The 25,349-nt window shown below is 34.5% G+C and overlaps 2 protein-coding genes and 1 pseudogene across 2 annotated transcripts; 1 reads left to right on the top strand and 2 right to left on the bottom strand.

The window, feature by feature from the left end:
* Window positions 1–3,454: 3,454 nt before the first annotated feature.
* Window positions 3,455–4,654, bottom strand: LOC148196471 (uncharacterized; annotated as a pseudogene).
* A 4,255-nt stretch (window positions 4,655–8,909) lies between these two features.
* Window positions 8,910–25,123, bottom strand: LOC124830837 (WAT1-related protein At5g40210-like). The gene is made up of 6 exons (XM_088094066.1): window positions 24,812–25,123; window positions 24,620–24,733; window positions 21,582–21,807; window positions 9,738–9,896; window positions 9,475–9,626; window positions 8,910–9,393 (listed from the first exon to the last, which is right to left on the bottom strand). The coding sequence occupies exons 1-6, from the start codon at window positions 25,048–25,050 to the stop codon at window positions 9,231–9,233; spliced, it is 1,053 nt and encodes a 350-aa protein (XP_087950192.1). The 5' UTR covers window positions 25,051–25,123; the 3' UTR covers window positions 8,910–9,230.
* On the top strand, window positions 17,064–18,440 carry LOC148196470 (uncharacterized). The gene is made up of 2 exons (XM_088094065.1): window positions 17,064–17,703; window positions 17,800–18,440. The coding sequence occupies exons 1-2, from the start codon at window positions 17,064–17,066 to the stop codon at window positions 18,405–18,407; spliced, it is 1,248 nt and encodes a 415-aa protein (XP_087950191.1). The 3' UTR covers window positions 18,408–18,440.
* Window positions 25,124–25,349: the final 226 nt, after the last annotated feature.

Below are 25,349 nucleotides of genomic sequence, written 5' to 3'. Positions count from 1 at the left end.
ACTTTGCTTGTCCTCAAGCAAAACAGATTGTAACCTAGCTTTTTAGAACAATCACTACAATGACTCAACCTTTTTCAAAAACTTTTTCTTCTAGGACAAGAGATCACTTTTATCAACTCAGCAAGAAGATGTCAGTCAAGATGAGCAGATGCCTTAATTCAAGCAAAATCAATGTGATGCTCATATACTTCAACAAATGTTATCCTTAAGAATGATCAATCAACCAAGAAAAGATGTAATCAGAAATTCAAAGAACTACTCCTCACCAAGGAAGGTGTTTCACTCAAGCACTCAAAAGTGTATCACTTAACTAAAAGGTGTATAGTGAGGTGCTAGTGTCTTTTTCACTACGCTATCACAATGTCACACAAACTAACTTTGCCTTTCATTTAACCACAATCAAACATCATCACAAGGGCTTTTCATGGCTTGTAACTTGGTTGGGCTAAGAAGGAAATTGGTTTTTCTGGTCAGCAAAATCCTTTAGTTAGGAGAGACATTTATGATTTCATCATTCAAGCACAAACTCTCTTTATTTTTCCCAGCTTTCCCTTGCATTGAGCTTTTCTTTTTTTTTCTTTTCATTTTTCTTTTTCTTTTTCTTTTGCTTTTCATGTATTCACTCCTTAGCTCAATGCTTTTTCTTTTCCTTTCTCAATCTTTCCAACAACCCTAAACTTGAACCTTTATCAATACCTCACAAATGTTCTCAACTTAACTTAAGGTAAATATTTTCACAAAGGTTTTCAAAAATTGCATAAGGCTCAAGGTTCAAAGGTTGAACAAATTGTTTTCCTTTCAATGGCCAGAAATCATGTGAAGGTTAAGAAGAATAAGGGATAACAAAAGATGGCCTTGATCATATGAAACCTGCAAGCAAGTAGTTCAATCACAGAAAATTTGGAAAAAATCATTCATGCTTCCAAAACAATAGCAATTATTCACAAAAATTCTGAAGCCCAAAACTCACACAGGTAAACACCCTGCTCAGTATCTCAATCAAATTTTACCTCAAGCACCTGTTTCATACACTGTGAGCCATCACCTGTATATCAGCATATCATACTGATGAGTCAATATTTTCTTGACTTCACTTAGTTTATTATACCGAATTTAATTAGGAAATTGTGCTTAAATGTCCAGTATTTCTCCATTTTTGCTAATTGTGCTTAATTTGACCAAAAATTCTTATTTTAATTAATTTAAATTATTTGAGGCTAATTTTTTGCATTATTAATTGTAGGGAAATTGTTGGATAATATTTTGGGACATTTGGACTGTCACATAATTCAAGACTCTCCACAAAAGAAATCTGTACAAAAAAGGAGAGCTTGATATCTTTCATGGAGTAAGCATTTCAATTAAAACAATGGTGTCACGGGCTAGAATGCAAAAGTTCACATGCTGATCCCAACGGCCCACAAGCATGTGCTGATTCAAGAGAAGAAGCGGATTGAATGAGAAGTGGGCAGCCGCCCCACACGGCCCACACTTGGAGCGTCTAGCAGGCCTTCATGCTGCAGCTGTTGATTCACTTCATTGGGAGAGGAGTAGCACGGTCATGGCCTGGTCCAGCACGTGAATTGGATAAATTCTGCAGACAGGAGCTTTGCACGTCCACATGGGAGGAGCTCCAAAATGTAAGGTGCTGAATTTAATTGAATTGGTGCAGCAACCCATATTGAATCACACGTCCAACAGCTTGGAGATAGGCATCCAACTGCCAACCGAGAATGAGGAGCGATGATGAGCTTTAGGTGTGTGCTTGGAGAGAATGGATGTGTAGCGATCCAGCAGGTTTGCACGTCCAGCAGCTTGAGGAAAGTGGTGCTGTTAACGCACACGGCCTGGGCCCGCCCATGGACAATTCATTTTCGGAGCATCCAACAAAGCACATGTTGGAATAAAAGGAGCAGTCGCCACCCTAGAAAAGGAAGTCATCTTTCATTTAGAGAACACACGGACACCACGCATGGAGGGTTACGGCTAGAGGATTCATCACTTTGCTTTGGATGTTTTTAGTTTCTTTTTATTCCAGCACATGTCACGGCCTAGAGCAAGCACACGGACAACAAGAAGCACATCTCATTTTCTTTCTTTGGAAGCACACGGTGCATTGGGGGACAGCCGCCACCACGGTTGGAGCTCTCGGTCACAACAGTAAGCAATGTAGTGCACGGGAGAATGGGAAACACTGTTTTAAATTTGGTTCATGCACTTTTGAAGCTTGATTCCAGCTAGCACCGTCTAGTGGAGTGCACGGTTCTTCTTTCTTTTAAAGTGGGAAGCAGCCGCCTTGAGAGGAGAGCACGGACATTGAAGCTGGAGGTGTCACGGCCTGGAAGCGCTCTCGATTTCTCTCCAGCAGCAATAGGGGAATTAGTTTTTCTTTCTTTAGATGCATGAACGGTGATTATTTTGGATTGCACAAGCGCTTTGCAATTGCTCAGTTCCATTCTCGGTTTGCATCATTGGTCTTTTAGGTGCTCACGGTGATTGATTATGTCTTCCTTTCTTGGAGAAAAGTGGAAGAGAAAAGCAATTAAATTTTCTTTTAAAAAAGAGTGACGCGGATTTCAATTTGGAGAGCATGAGGCACACACGGTTATGTCCAGGGAGAAAGAAAAAGCTCCAAAGAGTTTCATTTTACTAGCTTTAAGCTTGCACCTAGAAGTATTTTTTCTTTTTTGTGTTCGGTTATTATTGATATTTGTATACATTCAGGTTAAGTAGATTACTAATCTATATTATTCCTATATTATTCCTGTTCAAACATTTATTTTTAGTGTTGTTTCCGTGATGAATGTGTGGGATAGATAACTATAATGAGCATTAATCTTTTTAACTATTAAGTGTTGCATTTTAATAACTTTAATTGTGTTTGGATATTTATCTTTTGCATTGTTTAGTTTACTTTTTCAGTTCACTGTGCTGTATATTATTTAGGTTTATTGTTTCCGTTCATTATGCTATTTATTCTATTCACCTTCTTTATTTTCCTGCATTTCCAATTTCCTCATTTGCTTTAGAGACCTTTGGCCTCAATGTAGAACCGTTCGGTCATCTGTAGGACCATTCGGTCTTCATGCTTTGTTCATTTATTTCAGTGTTTTCAATTATGTTTGGTTGTATTTAATTTCCAGTTTTAACTTAGTTCATTTCTAATCACAAAAACACTTTCAAAACCCCCCACTACGTGTTGGACTTAAGCCTCGAACCACATTTGGTCCTTGAGAGACGACCTAGGAGTCACTTCCTAGCACTATACTACATTTATTTGCACATCAAATTTGTATGGGCCACGACAGCCCCATCACATACATAATCTCAACATCAATCAGCATACTAGAAACAAAATAAATTTTAACAATTAAAGCAATAAAAATAGTAAAATAAAAGAAATCCTTTTCTAGAACAAAAGTGGCATCCATCAGTGGATGCCCAGTACAACTCATCACTTATCATCAGAGTCCTCTTCCTCCTCAGCTTCATTATCCTCATCCTTAGCATCCTCATCCATGGCTGAAGCTTCAGCTCTACCACCCTCTTGTGCTGGGTTATCGGGCCATGCCACTCGGGCTGCAAAGTCCTCTTGAGATATGAATTGTCTCTCAAGGAAGCCGGACGTTAGTGTCCTCAACAACTCCTCCTCGCCCCTGTATAACGCACCTAGTGTAGAATCTAGTAGAGAAAAGTACATGTCCCGCATCTGAAAAGGAGCGGCCTATTGAATTGGCTCCTGAGCTGGTGGTGGTGCTCTCTTGTGTGCCCTGGGCTACTATGGTGGTGGCGTTGGGTGGCCTGGCTCATCCACTGCGCAATAGTGTGAAAAGTAAGTTGCGTCCAACTCCTTTCTTGGATTCTACAGTGGTGGTCTAGAAACATCAATACCAACAACCTCACAAAGATGAGTGATCAAGGAGGGGTGTCCCAGGGGTGCCTTGCTGCTTGCACCACAGGCACAACTTTGGATTTCATCAGCTATAACCTTCCCAATATTAATGTTGAGGCCCCTGAGAACACAGTAAAGGAAGATGGCCCTTTAGACAGTGATGTCAGACACATGGGAGCATGGCTGAATGTTGGCATGAGAGAAAGCCATCCAATACTTTGTCAGAGGTGTCAGATGGGGTGTTATGAAGTGGATGGGTGCCCCAGACCTATTTCTCTGAAAGTGCCCTCTGGGCACACATAAAGTCTGCTCCACATCCTCACAGTCTACTCCTTCCATCATGGACATAACATACTGGCACTGCTCCCCCTCCCAGTTTATACCTAGAAAAGAGTCAATAGTGTCAGCATCAAAGGCAACTCTCTTACCCCTTACATAGCTAAAGTACATCTCATCCTCTCCCCCCAATGCTTTTGTATTTGTGTAGAATTCTTTGACGATGTCAGCATTGGCAGGAGAGGGGTAGGTTGCCAAGTGGCCCTAGTCTCTATTGTTCAGCTCCCTTTCAAATTGAGGAGCCAAAGATGGTATGTTGACCACCTTCCTCTACATCAGCAGTCTCCTTCCTTCCATAGTTGGGAAGTATCTCTCATGAGCGGGAGTTCTGAACTTATTTGAATAGAACTGCTCCTTCTCCTTCCTCTTTGTTCCCTTGTCTTTGGTACCAAGGGTTTTGGTCCTTTTTCTTGAAGAGGAGGTCATTCCTGCACAGAGAAATTCACAAAACAAACACATAAATCATCAAGCATTAGTCCCCAAAAATCAACAAACTCTTCTCATTCAGAATGAGGCAAAACAGAGAGCCCTCAGCATCACCTGCATAGAACTAGAAAGCCATAAAATAGAACAAACACTAAAGCAGCCACTGTCGCGTCGCGCTCGGGCGCCCCTTAGGGGGCGCTTGAGCGGCGCGCAGTGCAATCAAGCGTGGCGTTGCTGCATTTTTCACTTTCCAAAACGCAATTCTACTCAGTCCAATTAACACATTTTAATCAGTCCAAACAATGGTAAATCATGCATAAACAGTACCAATCATCAAAAATCAAACATTTTCATCAACATTCTTCAAACATCAAACTTTTAAGAGCTTAAAACACTAAATGGCATGACTTACTTGGTTGGAGACAAGAGATTAGTGGATAATGACCAAACAATTGGAAGAAATCTGAACTTTACAGCAGCCACACACTCCGAAACCCCAAACTTGAATGGTTGAATGGTGCAAAATGGTGAGAAATAGAGTTCTTGGTGGAGGAATGAGGGGAAAAGTAAGGAGAGAACTTAGGATGAGTGTTTAGGGAGGCTAGAGTGGAAGAAATCTGAGAGAGGAGGCTTCGGCGAAACCCTAGGGCGTAAAAAGAAGTGGGCTGAAATCCCGCTTGAGCCCCAACTTAAAACCTACTCTGCAGTCACGCCGCCCGGGCATCCCTCAAGGGGCACTCAAGCGGTGTGCGACACTTTTCTACCTTAGCTGTTTGGCTTGTTTTGGGTATTCCTGGCCTTGGGTTCTCAAATTCAACTTAGATTTTTCAAGTTTCTTTTCCCTAGTCCTCACAACAGCACTTAAATCAAACAATTAATCTCTCTTCACCCCTCAAATATTCAGTTATTACAGACTAAGCACACTAGAATCAAATAAACACAAAATAAACAAAAACAGAATTCAAGTAACAAAAATCCAAACTAAAGAAACAATAATCAAAATAAAAGTTTTTAAAATACTGGGTTGTCTCCCAGCAAGCGCTTCTTTAACGTCACTAGCTTGACCCAATAGGCTTATGTCACATCTTTTATCTTGGTGATATCTTTTCCTTCTCTAAACCAACTGGTCTTCAGTAACTTCCTGTTCACATTTTTTATTCTCTTGGAAATTGGAGATTCAATCTTTATCAGTCCATCAGTCCTGAGTTCTTTCACAATCCACAACTTTTTGTATAATCTCACTTGAAAGCCTGGTCTAAGTTCTTCATGTTTCTCCAGGGAATCTTGATGAACATTTTCTCCTTTGTTGTCTTTTTTTTCTTCCTATACCTGTGACAGAAAACACCTTTTACCTTTCTTACCTAGCTTTGCAACTTTAGTCCTAATCTCCGGTGCATCTCCACATGCAGCTTTGAGACTAGTCTTCTTTACCTAGATTTGCTGCTCAACATTGAAGACATTGAAAATCACCTCCTCTTCTTGGTCTTTGATAACGGTTGAAAATACCGTTATTTGTGATGTAATTTTGATACTAAATGCACCCTTTTCTGCTTAGAAACTTGCTTGGAATCACGTTTTTCTATTAAGTTCTGTGAATAAGAGAGTTGAGGTTGAATTTGATGGTTTTATGACTAATTATCCTTGTCCTGGTTGAAAATAAGATAATATGGAAAGCAGGGATGAAGTGCTAAGGAGATGGAACTCAAAAAGGCTTGGAAAAGCACCAAAAGGGAGGGATGCTCGAAGCTTGGGCGCCCTTTTTGGAGGCTTGAGCGCAAAAGAGTTCAACTCACGGCCCGAACACCCATTTTGGGGCGCTTGAGCACCAGAGGCATGAAGCTTGGGCGCCATCTGAAAGGCTTAAGCATGGAAGAACACTACTCACCGCCCAGGCGCCTTTTTTGGGGCGCTTGAGCGCCAGATGCATGAAGCTTGGGCGTCCTCACTGAGGCTTGAGCGTGGTAGACCACCGCTCACCGCTTGGGCGCCTTAAGTGGGGCGCTTGAGCGCCAACAACACGGGCTTGGGCTTGTTTCTGTTCTGTCTTCGCTCTATTTAAAGGACTCAGGCGTCTTATGTTTGGTATCTCTGGCTGGAGCAGCACAACACCACACTCTTCCACTCTCTGAAGGCGGATTTGGAGGCGGAAGCTTCCATCCTCTACTTTAACATTGGCATGTTTCGCAGACTTTATGGCCTCCGTTATAAGGGAAACCGATGCTATATACCCCGTATGACTTCGGTTAAGATAAAATCGAGGCATATACATTAGCGAAAATTTCAAAAATGTCACCGCGTCAACTTATGTTGCTATTTCTAATCAACCGAAGCATAATAGGCACATTAGAATCTTGTTTTTTTTACTACTATTACATTTATACTTTTGATAATTTTCGTGTTTTGGTCATTCTTAAACCTGTAGTCATAGATGTCAGATCCATAACTAATGAAATAATATCACTTTTTCTTAGGATCTAGTTTAGCTCTAGTATTAGAGTCTAATAAAATATATGAAGCACAACCAAAACTTTTAGGTGTGAAAGATTTATCTCATTTCCATACCATACTTATTTAGGTAAATTGAAAGGACTCATGTTGTGTTTATTGCATAATATCTAGGATAGTCTTAACTGGATTCTTATGCATCTTGCAACAACAAGCTTATCTTTCATTACCTTCAAATATTCATCTCAAAAAATGGTGTAAAACTAATGCTTTTGCCTCATTATAAAAAGTTATCTGCTGAATAACTACATAATAATTGTATTAAATTCACCGTCAGAGTTATCTTACACTTTATTAGATGACTTCCCTTGTTCCAATGTCATTGCTCCCACATTGTTTGGGAATTTAACATAATTCAACATACAATATGTATGCCTACGTTCGTGACTATATTATGAAGTATTTGTATTTTAATGTACTTTAAACTTTACATTATATTATAACGAGAAAAACAAAATATTTTGAAGATTGAAATGAACTTTATACCAATCAAATAAGTAAAAAAAAAGAAGTGTAACATAGGAATGCCTCTTGAAATAAAATGAAAACATGACGTAATAAAACAATGAAAATAAAATTTTTAGGTTATCTAATAAACTATAATAAAATAATTTTACTAATTTAAAACGAGTGAGAACAAAATAAAATTTACATACTCGTCATTGTTTTCGTATCCAGTTTAAAATATGAAGTCATAGTTTTATAAATCCATCTTCCTAATCGGGACTAATTAGATCCACAAAAACAAATTTATTTATTATCTTTTAATAATGCTCAAATTTTATAGATTACAAAACCTGAGCTAATAGCACTATTGCTTGAATTTCCTATTGGTCATTATAATGACAATGCTCTACACTCAAACTTGGTGACACCCGTTTCAGTGTGCTCATACGACAAATTAATAAATGTATAGAAACCACAAGAATAGCGGTAGAAATTTTCACATCTATTTCAAAATCTAGATATTTTCCTATTTTAACAACTCAAAAAAGTGTTCTTTTAGGTTTTAATGTAAGAAATTTCTAAGAAAAGTGATTATTATAATTAATTTTGTTGAGTTTTCAATAAATTTTTGAATTACCTTTTCATTATTTATTAGAAAGTAAAAAATACTTTAAGAAAACGTTATCTCTTTCTAAATGTATCTCATTTTCTTTATCGACAAAGAATTATATTATATACATAATACTTCAACTCGTACACCTATAAAGGAAAAACCATATGTAGTCCCTACTCTTAGTCTTCCAAAATATCTCTCACTAATAAAAAGGAGGATTTAAACTCGCATAATAGGTTGACTTCCAAGAGATCTTTGCCGCTTTAATCACAGTAAAACTTCACTTCACCTACCGCATTCAATTTGTTCTATTCCAATACAATCATAGTATAGTAAAACATTGACTAATTCTACAAGGGTTATAATAGTAGTTGGGGCATATACATATACATATATATATATATATATATATATAATATATACATATACATATAATATACATATACATATAATATACATATACATATATACATATAATGTATAGATAGAGATAGATACATATGTATAGATATATACATATGTATATATATATATATACATATGTATATATATATATATATGATCGACATAATTGTATATTACCTTTTTCGTCATCCCTCCCTCACGTAGATACCGATATGTTTTTATCTAAATATACTAATCATGTGAATGATATATAATGCACTCAATAGAATATGTTAAGAAATTAAAGGAATATTAATGTTGTCAGGCACTTAAATGTACTCAATAAACAGAACTTTAATGTGAACATACAAATTACATGGAGTTTTTTTTTTTTTTAAATTAACACGGTCACTTATATCACATAAATATATAAGAATAAAGTAGAAATAAAGAATGTACTACGGCTTATTTTCCATGAAAATTTTATTCAAGAATTGGCAGTTGCTATAGTTGTGACCGGTATCAAGCACTCTTGAAATGGAAGGCAAAAACATTTAAGATATTGGACTTCACTTCAACTATCTAAGAATGTCTGTCTCCATCAAAGGATAAAAGTCCTCAAAGCTTTTATGTTATCATTGTGTCTTTGCTTGTATGCAGTAAGAGGGTGGTTTCAGATGAAGGGATAATGCCATAGGCTCCATCTTTTTGACTAGTCTTATTTTCCTCTTGAGCCTGACCCCATAATACAGCATAAAATCCGATAGCTATTACAGCACATCCTATCACACTGCACAATGAATCAAAATCCGACAACTTATTAATTACGAAAAATCTAACGTTATTAATTTCTTGCTATGCATGCACATACCTTCCAAGATAAAGAGTGTCTCCCAGAAATATAATCCCCATAACAAGTGCAAACACAATTCCTAAAGGACTGAACATAGCAACATATACAGCTCCCATCTTTCTACATGCCCATGCATCAACCACACCTCGTGTACATACTGTTATAATGGCCTGCATACAAGAATCACAAAAATAACTACAGCAGTAAAATAAGGTCCGAATTGTGCAAAGTTATTGGTCTGCTGCATCAAATAGTTTGTTCTGCAATAAATCCAAACTTACTGTACACAATATGCACACCAGTTCCATATCAGGCTTAAGTATCCATGCCTTGGGATTTTTCTCTGCAATGAAAGCAACTACGAAAGATAGGAATAAAGAGAAACTGGTAGCAATGCTAATTAGAATTAGCTCCTCTGGGTAGTCCTTAATTGTCCATGTCTGCATCAAAAGACTCATTTTTGTTATGTGTGAGGACAAAATGACATTGCAGAAAAAAAGAAGTACATAAGAGAATTAGAAGAACGGAAAATGAATAAAAAGATTTAAAGGGACTAAATTTGACCTTAAACTCTTTGAGAAGAACTAAAAACATGTTTGTTCATAGGAAAACTTACCCAACACAACAAGTATCCTAATCCTAAGCAGTATGATCTGACAAGGTTTATTGAACGATATTAACCTAAAATGATTAAATAATATTGTATGAAGTATTTATTATATAACTATCATATATTAACCTAATATATCACTAAATTCTCTATAGTTTTTAATATTATATATATATATATATATATATATATATATATATATATAAAGGCATTATTATTATTATTCTTTTAATTTAACATACTATCCTTCCGGGAGTTGTTGGTGAGAGTTTCAGAGTTGTTTTCCTTGCCTAGTGTGTGTATAGAGCTAATATGAAGAAAATTGTGTAATTGTGTGCTTGTTGTTTCAAGAATATTATAAATGATTTTATACTTAAAATAATTTGAGTATGTGATAATAACGATAATTGTTATGAGGTGATTAATTGAGATGTGTATATGTATATTTATGGTTTGTAAACATGTTTATGGTTGATGAATATGATGATGATGAGTATGTCTTGATCATGTGCATGATAGATATACGTAATTCCATGATTCTTGTGAAGATATCCCATGGTAGTGCCTTGTAGTATTTGTATTATTGTAGGAGCTCAGTTTTTGGGATTTTCCTGACACTCTAATGGTCATCCATTCTCAAGTAGAGAGGGGATCATGTGGTAAGAGTAGCAGGTTCGAGTCTGAAGGCCTTTACCTTCGGCAAAGAGTGTTTTAATGGTCTAATCTTGTGTGGTAGGTTGGGTGGGCCAATTGTTCCACCATTACAAGTGTACAACCCGTCATAGCTCGACAATAATGCATGTATTCAGATTTTGAGTCTAAATGTCTTACCTATTTAGGTGTTGTGTTTGGTTGAAATGAAAATGTTATATGCTGCTTTTAGAATTCAATGTTTTATCCTTTTGGATATTAGTTTACCCTTGTTGTATTGTTTGTTTGTGTTTGTTGTATGTGTGGATTATCACCAGATTGGTGTCAAACAAAGGTAAATGATGTTTCTATGGAGGAGGTACTATGGAAAGATGACACGAATGTATATTAATAACACTCTATTTTTTTATATTTTTCATTGTTAAAAATAATTTCTTAGGGTTCTTTAGCTTTTATTTTTTTAGAAATAGAATAGTTTAGTGTAAAATGGTAAAAACAACTTTTTAATAAAAATTTTGTTAATTTTCTCTTTTTAAGTAAATAAAATTAGTTTTTGAAATAAATAGATTTTTTTTTACAAAAAATTTCGAAAACAAAATAAAAATATATTTTAGAATTGGTTATAATTTTTTACTCTTTTTTAATACATATTTTTTCTTTTTGCAGACTTCTTTTTGGGCTGGAATTAAGTAGCTACATTGAAATTGGGTCGTTGTTAGGTTTGACTGATGTGCACCAGCCGCGTTCTGGTTTCTTATTGGACTGCTGTTGGGCTGCTAAAGCTGCTTTGAAGCAGTTGGGCAAAAGTTTGTTAAGCAAATATGGATTGGGCTGGCTAGACCATGGGCTCCAATTAGTAGGACGACGCCGGTTTGGCATTGTTGCTGCATAGGAGTCTCTTCCCCTCATTTTCATTTTCTAATGGGCTTGAGCAATTCACTTTAGAGAGGAGAGAACCCATAGTTAGGGCTTCGAGTAAGAGAGATAGAGGAGCGCATCCTGACCTGAGAAGACGACGCCAAGCTCGCGATGCTACCTGGAGAAGAAGACCTGACTGGAGCTGCCACGTGGAGAGAATCAAACGGCAAAAGGAAAGCAAGGATGCAAAGTGAAGGTTGTTCGTCCGATAATGAAGCGTAGTGAGCAAGGTTTTCCCTTTTCCTTCTTTCATTTTTTTCAACCCTATATAAAGGGGTTTTTCCATCAAGTAAATAGGCTGGGATACTTTTTTTTCGCTACAAGTTTTACATTCTTTAGATTAAGGTTTTTAGTCTTAGTTGCTACTGGATTTCGCAGAGGATTTCATGAGAGTGACATATCGTGTGCTTCCTCTGTGGTTTCTGGTATTTTGTAATGTAGCTTTTGATTCTAATAAATTGTTGATTCTGTTTTCGATTCCTTATTTCAATTTTGTTCCTATTCAGTTTATGATTTTTGCAAGTGTTTTGTTTTGAAAATGAGTTGAACTCGTAAATCTGCACATCTGTGATTCCTTTTGGGAATTAAATGACTCCATAGTGAGCATGAATTATCGAGATGTCTTCTCGAGTGGGATACGAGTTCAATGCATAAAGATCTACATTAGATTTATTTTCTATTCTTTTCTTTTTTATTATTTGTACTATGTGTGATTTCAATTTTTTAATTGGACTTTGGTTGAGAAAGTTAAGGAAAACATACAAATTTCTACATCTGTTTTGGATGTAATAGGACCCCGAAGTGGGCCTAGATTTTCAAAAGGTCTTCTTGAAATATGTTAAACTTCATAATTGTTAGACTAAGTCCAATTTCAGTCTTGTATTTTCTTTCTTGTGAAATTGTGCATTTACCTATGAATTCAACTATGCTTTGAGATTGTTCTTTGCTTTTGATAGTGATAGTTGAAGTGTAGTTTGAGTTTTGATGTTCTGGTTGTTTACTTTGAGTATTTTAGAGTTCATGATGGTTTACTTTTGTTTCAGCTTTTATATTTTTGATGTTTTGATTTTTGTCCAGTTATAATTGATTCCTACCATTGCATTTCATTTGTTGCATGTGTCCTTAAGTTCTTTTAAGTAGATTGATTCAAACTTTTAGTGTAACATATACATACTATTCATTTGTAGGTTTAGTTGCATCATTTAGATATTGCATTTATAGTTTTTAGGTTATGTTATTAGGCAGTAACAATGTTCATTAGTTTTAGGATAATTTTAGTTGCATTTAAATGTTCATATTAGCTTAGGTCATGTTACTGTTTCTATCTTAGGGAGCTTAGATTTCTATTTTTTTTATTTTCCTTTTATTTCATATTCTTTCTTCTTCTAAAATGATTTTAGTTTTAATTCTTTTCTTCTTAGTTTCATTCATTTTAATTTTTCCCACCTGTTTAATAGTTAGTAAATAGAATAAAAGCAAGAATTAACTAAACACTTAAAACTTAATTGTACCGAGTCAAAGGATTGATACCTAAGTTATCCCTATACTTCATTAGTGGGGAAATCTAGCTTTGTTCTGATTTTGTGATAGCTTGGGGTGGACCCGTTCTTCCACCATAGTTTGACAATAACACATGTTAAATTTATAATTATTAATGGGTTACTTTGAAAATATTTATTTCAATTCATACGTCTTGATAAATAACCCATTTGATACGCGGGGACCAAGGCTAATTAGTTTAGTGTAGTATTTCTTTTACTTTTATTAAAAGCATGTGTAAAAGGTGTTAGGCATGTGCTGGATAGGAGGGACTTTTAGTCCTATATATAGACATGCCACCACCTCTTGTAACACACTTTTGAGAATAATGAATTAAACTTTCTGTAGAGAGAACTCCAGAAATTAATTCCCTTGAAAGTCAAAGCTAGAGAATCCCAAAGGATCTCCTCTAGCCACCTTCCATTCACACTTCATCTTTCATTTTCCATTTACACTCCAGAACTCTCTTACCTCCACGTAACCATTGGTTTCTCCATTCTGCACCAGCCGCGTGGATTGACTACTCCATCGCTGCCACGCGAGCTTATTCCTCGCGAGTTTCCATCAGCACAACACTGCATCTTCATTTCGCGAATCTTCATCTACATCACTCGAGAGAGAGAGCTCTTCCACGACGAACCACACTGTCATCGTAGAACCTCACCTTTCTCGCCGATTAAAATCACCTCTCCACCATTCAAATCTGTTTCCGTTTCAAACCCTAGGTTTTCAACCGAACAAACCTCGAATCTATGGTTTTGTTCCTCGCTGTTCATCTTTGACTCCAAATCCCAGGGTTCTTGGACAAATCTGTTTCTTCCGCTGTTTCCCGGATCTTCATCTTGATCGAATCCAGATTTCACGCCGTCTTCCGATGTAGCTCAAGCCGTCAGCTATCATGTGGTATTCAGAGCCTAGGTTAGGCGCGTCCGCTTGAGCTAAGTATCTCGTTTCTCTCTGATCTGAGTTACTCTTCGTCGATTCTCAAATTTTCTGTCTCGATCTGTTCTCTGTTCTTGAGATTCAATCTGTGCGTTTGGTTTTTTTTCAAATTTTCCGTGTTGTTGATTATCATTCGTGCAATGTCTTGAGTATTTTACTTTGTCTTGTTCAATTTTTTGGTTTCTGTACATCAATTACTGCTTACAGTAGGTTCTGGTTGAGTCAATTTGTGTGTGCCAGATTTACTTTGAGTCTTTTCTTCATCTTAATCGGTCCAAAATTTTGTTTGAGTCATTTTATTTGAGCATCATATTCTGTTTTTGTCAAAGTCATGTTCAGTTGCTTATTTGTCATAAATTCTGGGTTGAAACCGTGTTTTGATTGAGCTGAACAATCTGATTGAATGTTCCTTATCTGCTCTCCATATGAGCTATGACAAACTCGCTTAGAGCTCGAGTGCATGATGGATGACATCAGATTCAACTTTCAATTTTTTTTGCAGTATTATAATTGCCTTTGTGTTGATTTGCAAGTGAACGAGAGTTGAACTCTGTGAGACATTTGAGCAAGTACCATGTGCATACCATATAAGTAATGACTTGCTTAGGCAATGCTTGATTGCACTGAGAAAACTCCAGCAGAGTTCAAATTGCAGTTGGCCGATCTGCACATGCTTTGCTTGAGTCCTTTTTTTTATGGTTTTTAAATCTGTTTGGCATTTAGATCATTGCTGGACATCTTGCATTAATTTTCTAGTGTTTTGTTCAAGAATTTCTTGTGTCCAGAAAACTGTGAAAAAGTTTTTTTGAATCATTGAGTCAAATTTTGGTGAGTTGATTTGCTTGTTTTGAATGAATGTGGGAGGCTGGAACATCAAAGTCAGGAAGTAATTTGTTTCTGCATCATTAAGCTATTAAAACCAGTTTGAAGTATGCATTAAACTTACTGATGCAAAAATAGTATGAGTTCTAGCTGCCATACATATTTTCATGCTTTAAACCACCATATTTTTGACATGTTTCATTCACAAGTTGCTGCAGCAGATGTATAATTCTGATTCTGGTTTTGAGCGTTGTAATTGGATTGTAGCAAAAGGAATGATCACATTATCTATAGCCTAAAAATATTCTTCAAAAGATCAAGAAAAAGTTCTGAAAAGCCAAATAGGCCTGTGCAATCCATATTTAAAAAAAAAAAAACTAAAACACAGAATCAGACTTTGGAAATTGGACCTAGGTTTATCTTTGGCAGTCCAGCAGCTTCTTGTTTGTCTTTTCTTGCTTTAAAAATCTGATCTAGCTCTATTCATTAAGTTCCATTTGAGTGCTCACTTTGATCAAAAGCTGTGTTTCTTGCTTGTCAGTTGATTGATTATCTAGTTTGTCTGCAATGTATGTGCAATCTACTCTGCCCATCTTTAATTGAAGCTTTTCATTGCTTATTTCATCTGGTCTAGAGTTTCCTTGAGAAGAGTTTAATCTGCTGTTATTTCCATTACCTTATGATTTGTTTTGTCCTTCACTTTACCTTGTTTATCCTAACCATTTTCCTGATTGAAAAATCTGTTTCCATTCTGGGTTTTTCTTTTGGGATTTGAAAGAAGGTAAGTGTGAATGGTAGCATTTTTAGGTGGTGGTGATCCACAGGATTCTCTGGCTTAGACTGAAAATTTCATTTGAGTGCCTTAAAATGTTTTAAAGAGAACTCTGGGTGCTGTGAGATTAGCGGCTATTGGCATTTACAAGAGTTCAGTTTCAACTAACCATTTGTTGATTGTTCATTGTGCAGGAAACGAAAATGAGATGATCAGAGTGGAGAGTTGTGACTGTTTAAGAAGTTATTGAAATCAATTTAGTTCATAAACTGTTTGATGAAGTGTTGCAGCAGATAATTACTGAAAAAAAAAACAGCAACCTAAGCACTTCATGAGGAAGCTTTGAACTGAAGGGAGTTTCTTTTACCTTAAATGGATTCTGTTTTGATTAAACTGCTCTTGTCATAATCAGTTGTGCATCAAATTGTTTTTAATTGCCAATGCATCCTCCAGTTTTAAGAAGTGATTAAAGCACCTAAATTCCAGTTCTGACTTGGCGGTTGAATTAATTAGGTGTTGCAGCAGATAATTACTGAAAAAAAAACAGCAACCTAAGCACTTCATGAGGAAGCTTTGAACTGAAGGGAGTTTCTTTTACCTTAAATGGATTCTGTTTTGATTAAACTGTTCTTGTCATGGTTTTTAATTACTTGTAATGTGTGAATTGTTGATGTTGGTCTGAATATCTGTGCAGGTTTTCTGTGTGCCACACATTGAAATGGACAGTCAATAGGAGCCTTTCTCTGCATCAAGTGTACAAGCCCAAGAAAGAGTTGAACCCAAGAACTAGAAGACCCCAAAGTTGTCCAGAAGCAATAAGTCTAAGTGCGTATAAAGGATTTGAAGAAAAGACATGCAGTAAGGAACTGTTTGGACCAGACCGTGACAGCTGTTTGCATCCTTTGTAATTGTTTTCTTCATTTTTATGTGTAATAGGCTTTTTGTGTTAGTTTTCTTAATTTCATTGTAAAAGGCCATTCAAAGTCCAAGTGTCTTGGAAGAGTTCTTGGTGCTCTTTCAACTCTTGGCAAAACTTTTCTTGTTTGTGTTTAAATTTTAGGTCTTACGTTTAGGGTGATTTAGGCTAAAAGGGATTAAACTCTAACCTTTGTCACATTAGAGTCCGAAAAGTCTCGTCTTTTAGTGTTTAGTTGTTGTGATTGTTTGTGAGTTGTGTTCTTTGATTTTAAAAGTGATTTTAGTTTAAAGGATAACTAGTAGTAACCTAAGACATTTCTGGCAAGGTAAGACTTGGTACTTAAGCAGTCTTCATGACTCACCTCTCTTACCTGGGACTTGTCTAAGTGTGAATCTTGTAAATCTTTTACACTAGAAAAACTTTTAGAAACAAAGATGTCTTGTTATTCATATAGGTCTTCTAGGAATTTTAATTTTGATAAGCAACTTAGTTACAAAGGCATCAAAAGAGAACATGATAAAGCTAGAAGGAAGTCTTGTTCATCTTATGAATTTGATAGGATTGAAGATGATTTGTATAAACAAGCTAGTGAAAATATTCCATTCTTTGGTGATGATATTGGTGCATTAACATACCTAGCTTGGGAAAAGGAAATTAATGACATGCATTCATTCATGGTGAGAAAAGGTAAATATGAATCCTTCTATTCTAGAGATAATGAATCTTATATTCTTAATCTTTACACTTCTAGTTTTAAAAAGCATGCAAGAGAGTGGTGGGATGATAGGCAATACCATGTTACGATGGGTAGAAAATATCCCATTCATGATTGGAATGAATTGAAAGCTTGTATGAGAAGAAAGTTTGTGCCTCGAGAAATTGAAAGAAACTTAGAACTTATGAGAGAGCTTATTAGAGAAGGTGAGTCATTCATTCAAAATTTAAGTGGGTTCTTCCGTAGGGAAAGTGAGTTTCTAGAAAAACTTAGGAGGCTATGGGAAGAGACAAGCAAACATAGAATTGAGAGATTAAAAAGAGAAAAACAAAAGCAAGAAGTAAGAGAGAAAAGAGAAATAGAGAGAAGAGAAAAAGAGAGAAGAGAAGAGGAAGAACGAAATAAAAGAAAAGAGGAAGAGAGAAAGGGAAGAGAAGAAGAGAAAAGAAGAGAGCAAGAGAGAAGAGAAGAGGAAGAAAACGAGAGAAGAAAAGAGGAAGAAAGAGAGAGAAGAGATGAGGAAGAAAGAGAAGAAGAGAAAAGAAGAGAGAAAGAGAGAAAAGAAACACTTAGAAGAGAAAAGGAAGAAGTTGAAAGGATAGAAATGGAAGAAAAGAAACCAAAGCAACTAAGGGCAACATCTCCTCCTACATTAGAAGTTAAACTCTTAAGGGGAGGTTTTCTATCCTCTCACTTTTATCCATTTATATTTGAATTTTCCAAATTTCACTTTTCTTTCAAAGAATTGGCCACTCCATCTTTAAAAATATTATCACTTTCAACACATGCAAAGTTCCAACTTGGGTTATGGTTACCTTTATGGTTACCAATAACTCAAGCTACAAATAAAATTTCAAATGAAGAAAGGTTTCTTTGTTATATTAAAATTAAAAATTTCAAAATTTGGAAACCTTCTTCTACACATATTCTTTTATATATCTTATTGGGTCAAAGAAAACTAATTAGAGATATGTTTGATGCTTATTGCAGATGGATATTTGACCCAGGAGGAACCCTTATGAAGCTAACAAAAATAAGTCTTCAAAAGCACCATCAGATTTGAGGACAAATCCTTTCCAAGGGGGAGGGGATGATACGCGGGGACCAAGGCTAATTAGCTTAGTGTAGTATTTCTTTTACTTTTATTAAAAGCATGTGTAAAAGGTGTTAGGCATGTGCTGGATAGGAGGGACTTTTAGTCCTATATATAGACATGCCACCACCTCTTGTAACACACTTTTGAGAATAATGAATTAAACTTTCTGTAGAGAGAACTCCAGAAATTAATTCCCTTGAAAGTCAAAGCTAGAGAATCCCAAAGGATCTCCTCTAGCCACCTTCCATTCACACTTCATCTTTCATTTTCCATTTACACTCCAGAACTCTCTTACCTCCACGTAACCATTGGTTTCTCCATTCTGCACCAGCCGCGTGGATTGACTACTCCATCGCTGCCACGCGAGCTTATTCCTCGCGAGTTTCCATCAGCACAACACTGCATCTTCATTTCGCGAATCTTCATCTACTTCACTCTCGAGAGAGAGCTCTTCCACCACGAACCACACTGTCATCGTAGAACCTCACCTTTCTCGCCGATTAAAATCACCTCTCCACCATTCAAATCTGTTTCCGTTTCAAACCCTAGGTTTTCGACCGAACAAACCTCGAATCTATGGTTTTGTTCCTCGCTGTTCATCTTCGACTCCAAATCCCAGGGTTCTTGAACAAATATGTTTCTTCCGCTGTTTCCCGGATCTTCATCTTGATCGAATCCAGATTTCACGCCGTCTTCCGATTTAGCTCAAGCCGTCAGCTATCACCATGTAGCAGCATGTGATACATGAAAAGGATGACATGGTAGAAGTAGAGGATGATCATTTAACAAAGCTCATGGCAAAATTACCTAGATTGTCTAAAGGACCAGTAGAATTGTACTAGGATTTAAGAGTATTTAGTCTCTAGTGTCATGTGCTAGTATATATCAATTTAAATGATGCACTAGAGATCATTAGGGGTGACAAGATGTTGAATATTTCAATTCTTCAATTATGGTGCATGTAAGATATCTCATTGTCTTCCATACGAATTATATTTAGATTGTTAGTTTTTAACAACTTAACTTTCTTATTATAGGTAAACGGACACAGTCATTGTGGACCAAGGTTGGTCTTCGATGTACGAGTTTGTTGAACCTCATGTGATTCAACCTTCTAGTACATACTTGAGAGCAAACAAAATTATTTGCAAACATGGATGACTGAATTAAAAAGAGATATATACCTTGCGACATACATTGATGTGTCACTAGTGCAGTTTGGGGAAACGACAGCGTGCACACGAATTCATGCCATTAATGTATTCCCATCTTTCGTTCTCCTCTCATCTTCTTTCATCCATTCTTTTTTTCTTCTTCTCTCTTCTCTCTCTCTCCTTTCCTATCTAACTGCTCCATCTTAGGCCTAGGTTTTGTACTGACCGAGGCATAAACCTCTTTCGACACCGGTTCTGTATAGAACCGAAGCACAAGATCATGTGTCAGGCCAAAACTCAGTTTTACAGAGGCGCAGGTGACTTTTTCAGAGACTATTAGGCACCGGTTATGATTTGAACCGAGGTAAAATGCTCTATATGCTTTGGATATTCTTAAACTGGTGCATATAAGTTTGTGAAAACTACAAGCTTGCCACCGCTTTCGGATAGGCTTCGGTTTTTCTTTGACCGAAACCTATTAGGCGAGTTCAAAAGCATATCTTTTACTAGTGTGTATGTGTTACGAAATGTAAATAGGTCTCATTGGAAATTGATGGTTATCATTCCAAGACAATGTAAAATTCTATAGTTTTGTTCCTTACACAAGAGGATGAAAAATGAATTGAAATTCATGCTACAAGCGTAAGTGTTTCTCTTTTTATGTTTCAAATGTTACAAATCTATGTTGAAATGGTCTTTTTATGATGAATATAGTTATATTAATATTATCCTATGTTTTCAATGTAAATTGAGTTATGGGTAAACTTAGAGGTTAGCTAGTTCAAATCCCGTGTCCAAAAGTTATAACTCATTTATAGTTCTTATTCCTTTTCTATGTTATTGTATGATTTACATGTGTGACTATTTAGTTTGTCATTTTAGTGTAACTAGCAGCTACATTTATGGGAACGTGACTACTAAGTTATGTCTTGGATTGAGGTAATTATACTTACCTTCCATACATTACAAATCAAATTGACCTTTGAACATTTGTAGAAAACATAATGAATTTGACTTAATTTTGCAATGCTTCAAAAATACATAACCTATATCAGAGGACACAATTAAGAAGATACAACAAGAGTGAGCAGCTTATCTTCTGTAGAGATAGACTTAGGACCCATCGTCATCCCTTTAGGAACAATTTTATTGTTGCTGAATATAAAAACTAACTTACTTTTGATAATTTAAGTTTTGGATTGCTTTTTAGATTGTTTAGTATTATAATGACTTGAAACGCATAATATATATAATTTTGTGATGTTTTTGGAAACTTTTTTTGTATTTCAGGTGTGGTTTTATTGTAAAAACAAATTTATTTAAGAAAAAAAACCAAGTGAGACATCGATTAGTGTCAAAACTGACGTCTAAATGCTTCCAGTGGCTCACCCTAGGCTTTTCTTGCTTAGTAAGGTAGAGGCGCGCTTAGCACAACTCAACGTCCGTTTACAGGGGGCTCTGACGTCAATTTCGACGTCAATTCATGTTCAATGAGGAATTTAACGTCAATTTAACGTCAAATTAACGTCTTTCAATATGACGTTAGAGCTAGGTTGGACATTGAATGTCTAAAATAACAAACGTTAAAGTCCTTTTTTGCAGTGGTGGATGATTATGAAGTAGATGAGAGAAAAAAAGAAAGGAAAAAAAAAAAGATGAGGTGGAAGCTTTACTATAAGTTACACACATCTTAACAAGTGACAACAAATCTGAAAAAATTCAGTAACCAATTTTTTGATTAATTTTTTAGCGTAAGTAATATGTCAATAAATTCAAATTAGTGACAGAATTTTTATTATTAACAACAAACTAAACTCATCATTAATATGTAATTTTTATATAGTGTGAATATCTTTGAAAATCTCTTAATCATCTATAAACATAAATATCCATTTTATTATCGCCTAGTGTATGTATGTATAGGGTTTAGTTAGAAATAAATTCTTAATGTAGATTATAGTTTGAATGGGTAGTTAAAGCTATTTACCTGAATAACAATTAAGACTGAAGCAGTAAAGGTAGCAGTTGATAGGATACATCCTCCTAGTAGCCATTGTGATTGTTGAGATGAGAGAAATAAGTTGTGTCGCATCACATGAGTTGTTATAGGCAAACCTTTGTATAAAGTCACCGTTAATGCCCCTGCAATTGAGACCACAGTCCCAATGGTTTTTGCTTGACTGCTTCTTAGTTTTAGGTCCAGCTTTTCCATCCTAAATCCATCAATAGGTTCAACCTCTAATTACTTCATATAAATATCCAAACATCTGATTGACCTAGCATTTTCAGGAAGTAAATTCTTCTTCTAACAACTTTAATGTTTTCCTCTTGTTTCGAACTTTCCTTCAGATTTTTTTCATCCTTTTCTATTTCGTGGAAAAAGATAAATTAATCACATAGGTTGCCTCATTCTAAGTTTAAAGGTCCCTCAAATATATACACTTTATTATTTCGTAAAAGAATTATTAGTTACAGTTTATCTTTATTAATTTGGTATTATAGTTTAAAATTTATATAATTATATAATTTCTTTATTATTATTTAATGTTAAAGAAAAATATATATTACTTTTATATTAAATTATTAATAATATTTTATTTTTGTTTTATTAATTAATTTTTGTAAAACATATTATGGCGTGGTTGAGATAAGAATGAAATATAAATTTTACATCTATTAAACAAAAAAAGACAAAAAAACGACCAACTCGTCCAACTTATATGAAATTTAAACTTTAAAAGAATAAATGTTTTTATGTCTCTCAAAAAATTTTTAAATATTTTTTAGATATTTGATTTTGAATTTTTATTTTTAAATAAGGTTTTTACTTTCGATTGACCCTAGTTTATGTGCTTTTATTACCTTTATAGCCATATGAATTTATTTTTATGTGGATTATTTTTATCCTGTGGATTTTTTTTTAGCCTGTGATTTTTTTTTAGCCTTGATTGATGTAGGTCAGGGCAACCCATATGAGCTGCATGAAATTGACACATATAATTAAAGAATTAATTGTAATATCAAAACAAATATCTAATAGGCTTAATACCCTATTTTGTCCTCAGTTTCGTTCGACAATGTCAAATTAGTCCATCCTTTAAAACGTGTGTCAATTACGTCATTACTTAATAAAATTTATATCAATGAACCGTTAAATCCGTATAAACGGCGTTAATTATTTTTCTCTCTCTTCTATTAACGCCGTTTGTATGGATTTAAAGTAAGGTTTTTCATTGATATAAATTTTATTAAGTAAGAACGTAATTGACGCACGTTTTAAAAAATAGATTAATTTGACATTGTCAAATGAAACTGAGAACAAAATAGAATATTAAGTCTATCTAACAGTAGTCCCTACCTTGTCGTTTATTTTCTCCTCCTATCGGCTGGTTTCCATTCAAATTAAACACGTGACAGATCACTCAACCAACCAGTAAGAAATCTTACGACAAAATGTAAGCAAAATGAAAAAAAAAATGCAATCACTTTATTGGATACTAAAAAAATAAAGAGTGGGAAAGAAATAAAGAAAATATATATAAACAAGTATAAAGTGATAAACACGTATATAGAATATGTTTAAATGAGTTTTTTTGTTATGTTCTTTAGGAGAAAAATTAAAAAAAAAATATTAAAACTAGTGTTCAAAAAGTTAAAATCAGTTTATTTATAATTTAATTTATTAAACAAATTTGCATTGCTTCTTGAAATAATTATTTGTTTAACCCATGTATAAATTAATTTTAACTTATAACAAAAGCTAATTTATTTATTTTTTTATACTTTATCTCTTAAAAATTGTTATGCAACAACTTTCCTGAACATACCAAATAATCATTTTAAGTTGGTAATTAGAATCTATCATGATTGGCTTGATAGTAATTAAGTCAAAATATTAGACATAATTCCTAAAATTTAATTCATTCTTTTTAATTGAATGACGAAAAATGATAGAGTGAAAAGGAAAAAAAAGACAAAAGAAAAATAAAATATACTTATTTATAATTAAATTGTTATATTATTATATATTCCTTATAATAAAAAATATAACTATTAATAAAATATTTACAAGCATAGTCTAAATATTAATAGAATGTTTTTATCACATAATGTTTTCGCCTAAATCTCTTCAAACTTACGTGGAAAATTTAAGGTATGTATAATTTTTCGTGTTTTTTTATTTTACTTCTGTATCTACATTTTACTTTCCATATATTTCTCTCGTGCTTTACTTTCCATAATAAAAAGACAGAAAATTTCTGGCTACCTTATAAATCTAGGTATTAACTTGTATTTGTGTATATTTAAGGAGTATTAGACTTTAATTATTTTTCTTCTTTAAAATAGAAATATCTAAATTTTGGAAAATAAAATTAATTTTTCTCCAAACTATATAAAAAATAAGTAAATAAACTCAAGAAAAAATTAAACTGATTTCTCTTTTCCAATTTGTCTGACTCGAGTCTCTTTTGTTTCTATTTTTGGTTAAATATCTGTCACTAGTCCTTTCATGTTTCAGTCTCGTCATGTTTTTCAACTTATTCTCTATCTTACTTTACTTTTAATTTTATATTTTAAATTTTAAAAATACGCAAAAATTTTATGTAACTAATCTATCTCACTTATATATTATAAATTGATTTTATCTCTAAATGATATAAAATTTTTCAATATTTAAAATATATTAATATAATAATAAATAAATAATAAATTAGTAAAAAAAATAACGTGTATTATGATAAAAAATATGTATTACAATATTTTTTTTATTCTAAAATGATTTATTTCTGATACATTAATTGTGAATGTATAACACATATCGCACGGATAAAGTCGATATAATAATATAAAATCATTCTAAACTTAATTAGTTCTTACAAAAGTGGATTGATAAAGGAAAATTATTTGTACTTTTACATTAAAAATTGACTTTATATTTACTCAATCAAATAAACGTGTGTCTTACCAGAGCTATATCCAGACGGTTAGAGAAGGCATTATAACAGTAAAGAATCGAAAACAGACCTGAAAACAACGGCGATTATGAAAGTGAAAGCTGGAATGAGATCTTCTGTGGCTGAGCTGAGAGTGGGGGAGCCATATCCAAGGCCAATATAAAAGAGCGTTTGAATGAAAACACTAGAACAAGAACAAAATCATTACAGAGGAAAATTACAGGAGAAGAAAACAGGATTTAATGTTGTGGTGTTAGTATACCCCAAGAAGCCAAGGAGAAAAGCTCTGAAGACAATGGAGTTATTGAGCGGTGGGGGAGATCTGTTTCTGTAACGAAGGGTTGTTGCGGTTAGCAGGAAACAGAATCCGAAGAGGTTGGAATAAGCAGCGAAAACGAAATTGCTCATGCCACTGGACAGGTTTGCTTTCACCAGAGTGTTCAAACCCACAGATAAAAACACTGCCGTAATCATCACCGTGGTTACGTCTCCGCTCGGCATTATTTTTGTCTCTCTGCTCTCTCTCCCTTTCTATCTCTTCAATGCCTGTTATGTTGTTTTCCGTATTCTCTCCCTCAGTGTAGAATATGACCACGTGACTGTGGAATGTGGACACCATTTTTTCTATTAAATTTATTCATATTTTTTAACATTTAAAAATAAAAAATTATTCTTTTGACACGTTTACATCTTTTTATAGTCCTTTCACATTGTTTTTATTTACATTTTTTTTTAAAATATAAAATTTACGTTTTTATGACTATTTTATCTTTATATTTTATATCAAATAAATATAAAGA

Source organism: Vigna umbellata, chromosome 7 (genome assembly GCF_029865625.1).
Source record: "Vigna umbellata cultivar VRB3 chromosome 7, Vumbellata_1.0, whole genome shotgun sequence".
NCBI classification, from domain to species: domain Eukaryota; kingdom Viridiplantae; phylum Streptophyta; class Magnoliopsida; order Fabales; family Fabaceae; genus Vigna; species Vigna umbellata.
Note: the sequence above shows the minus strand (reverse complement) of the source record. Positions and strands in the feature narration are given on the sequence as shown.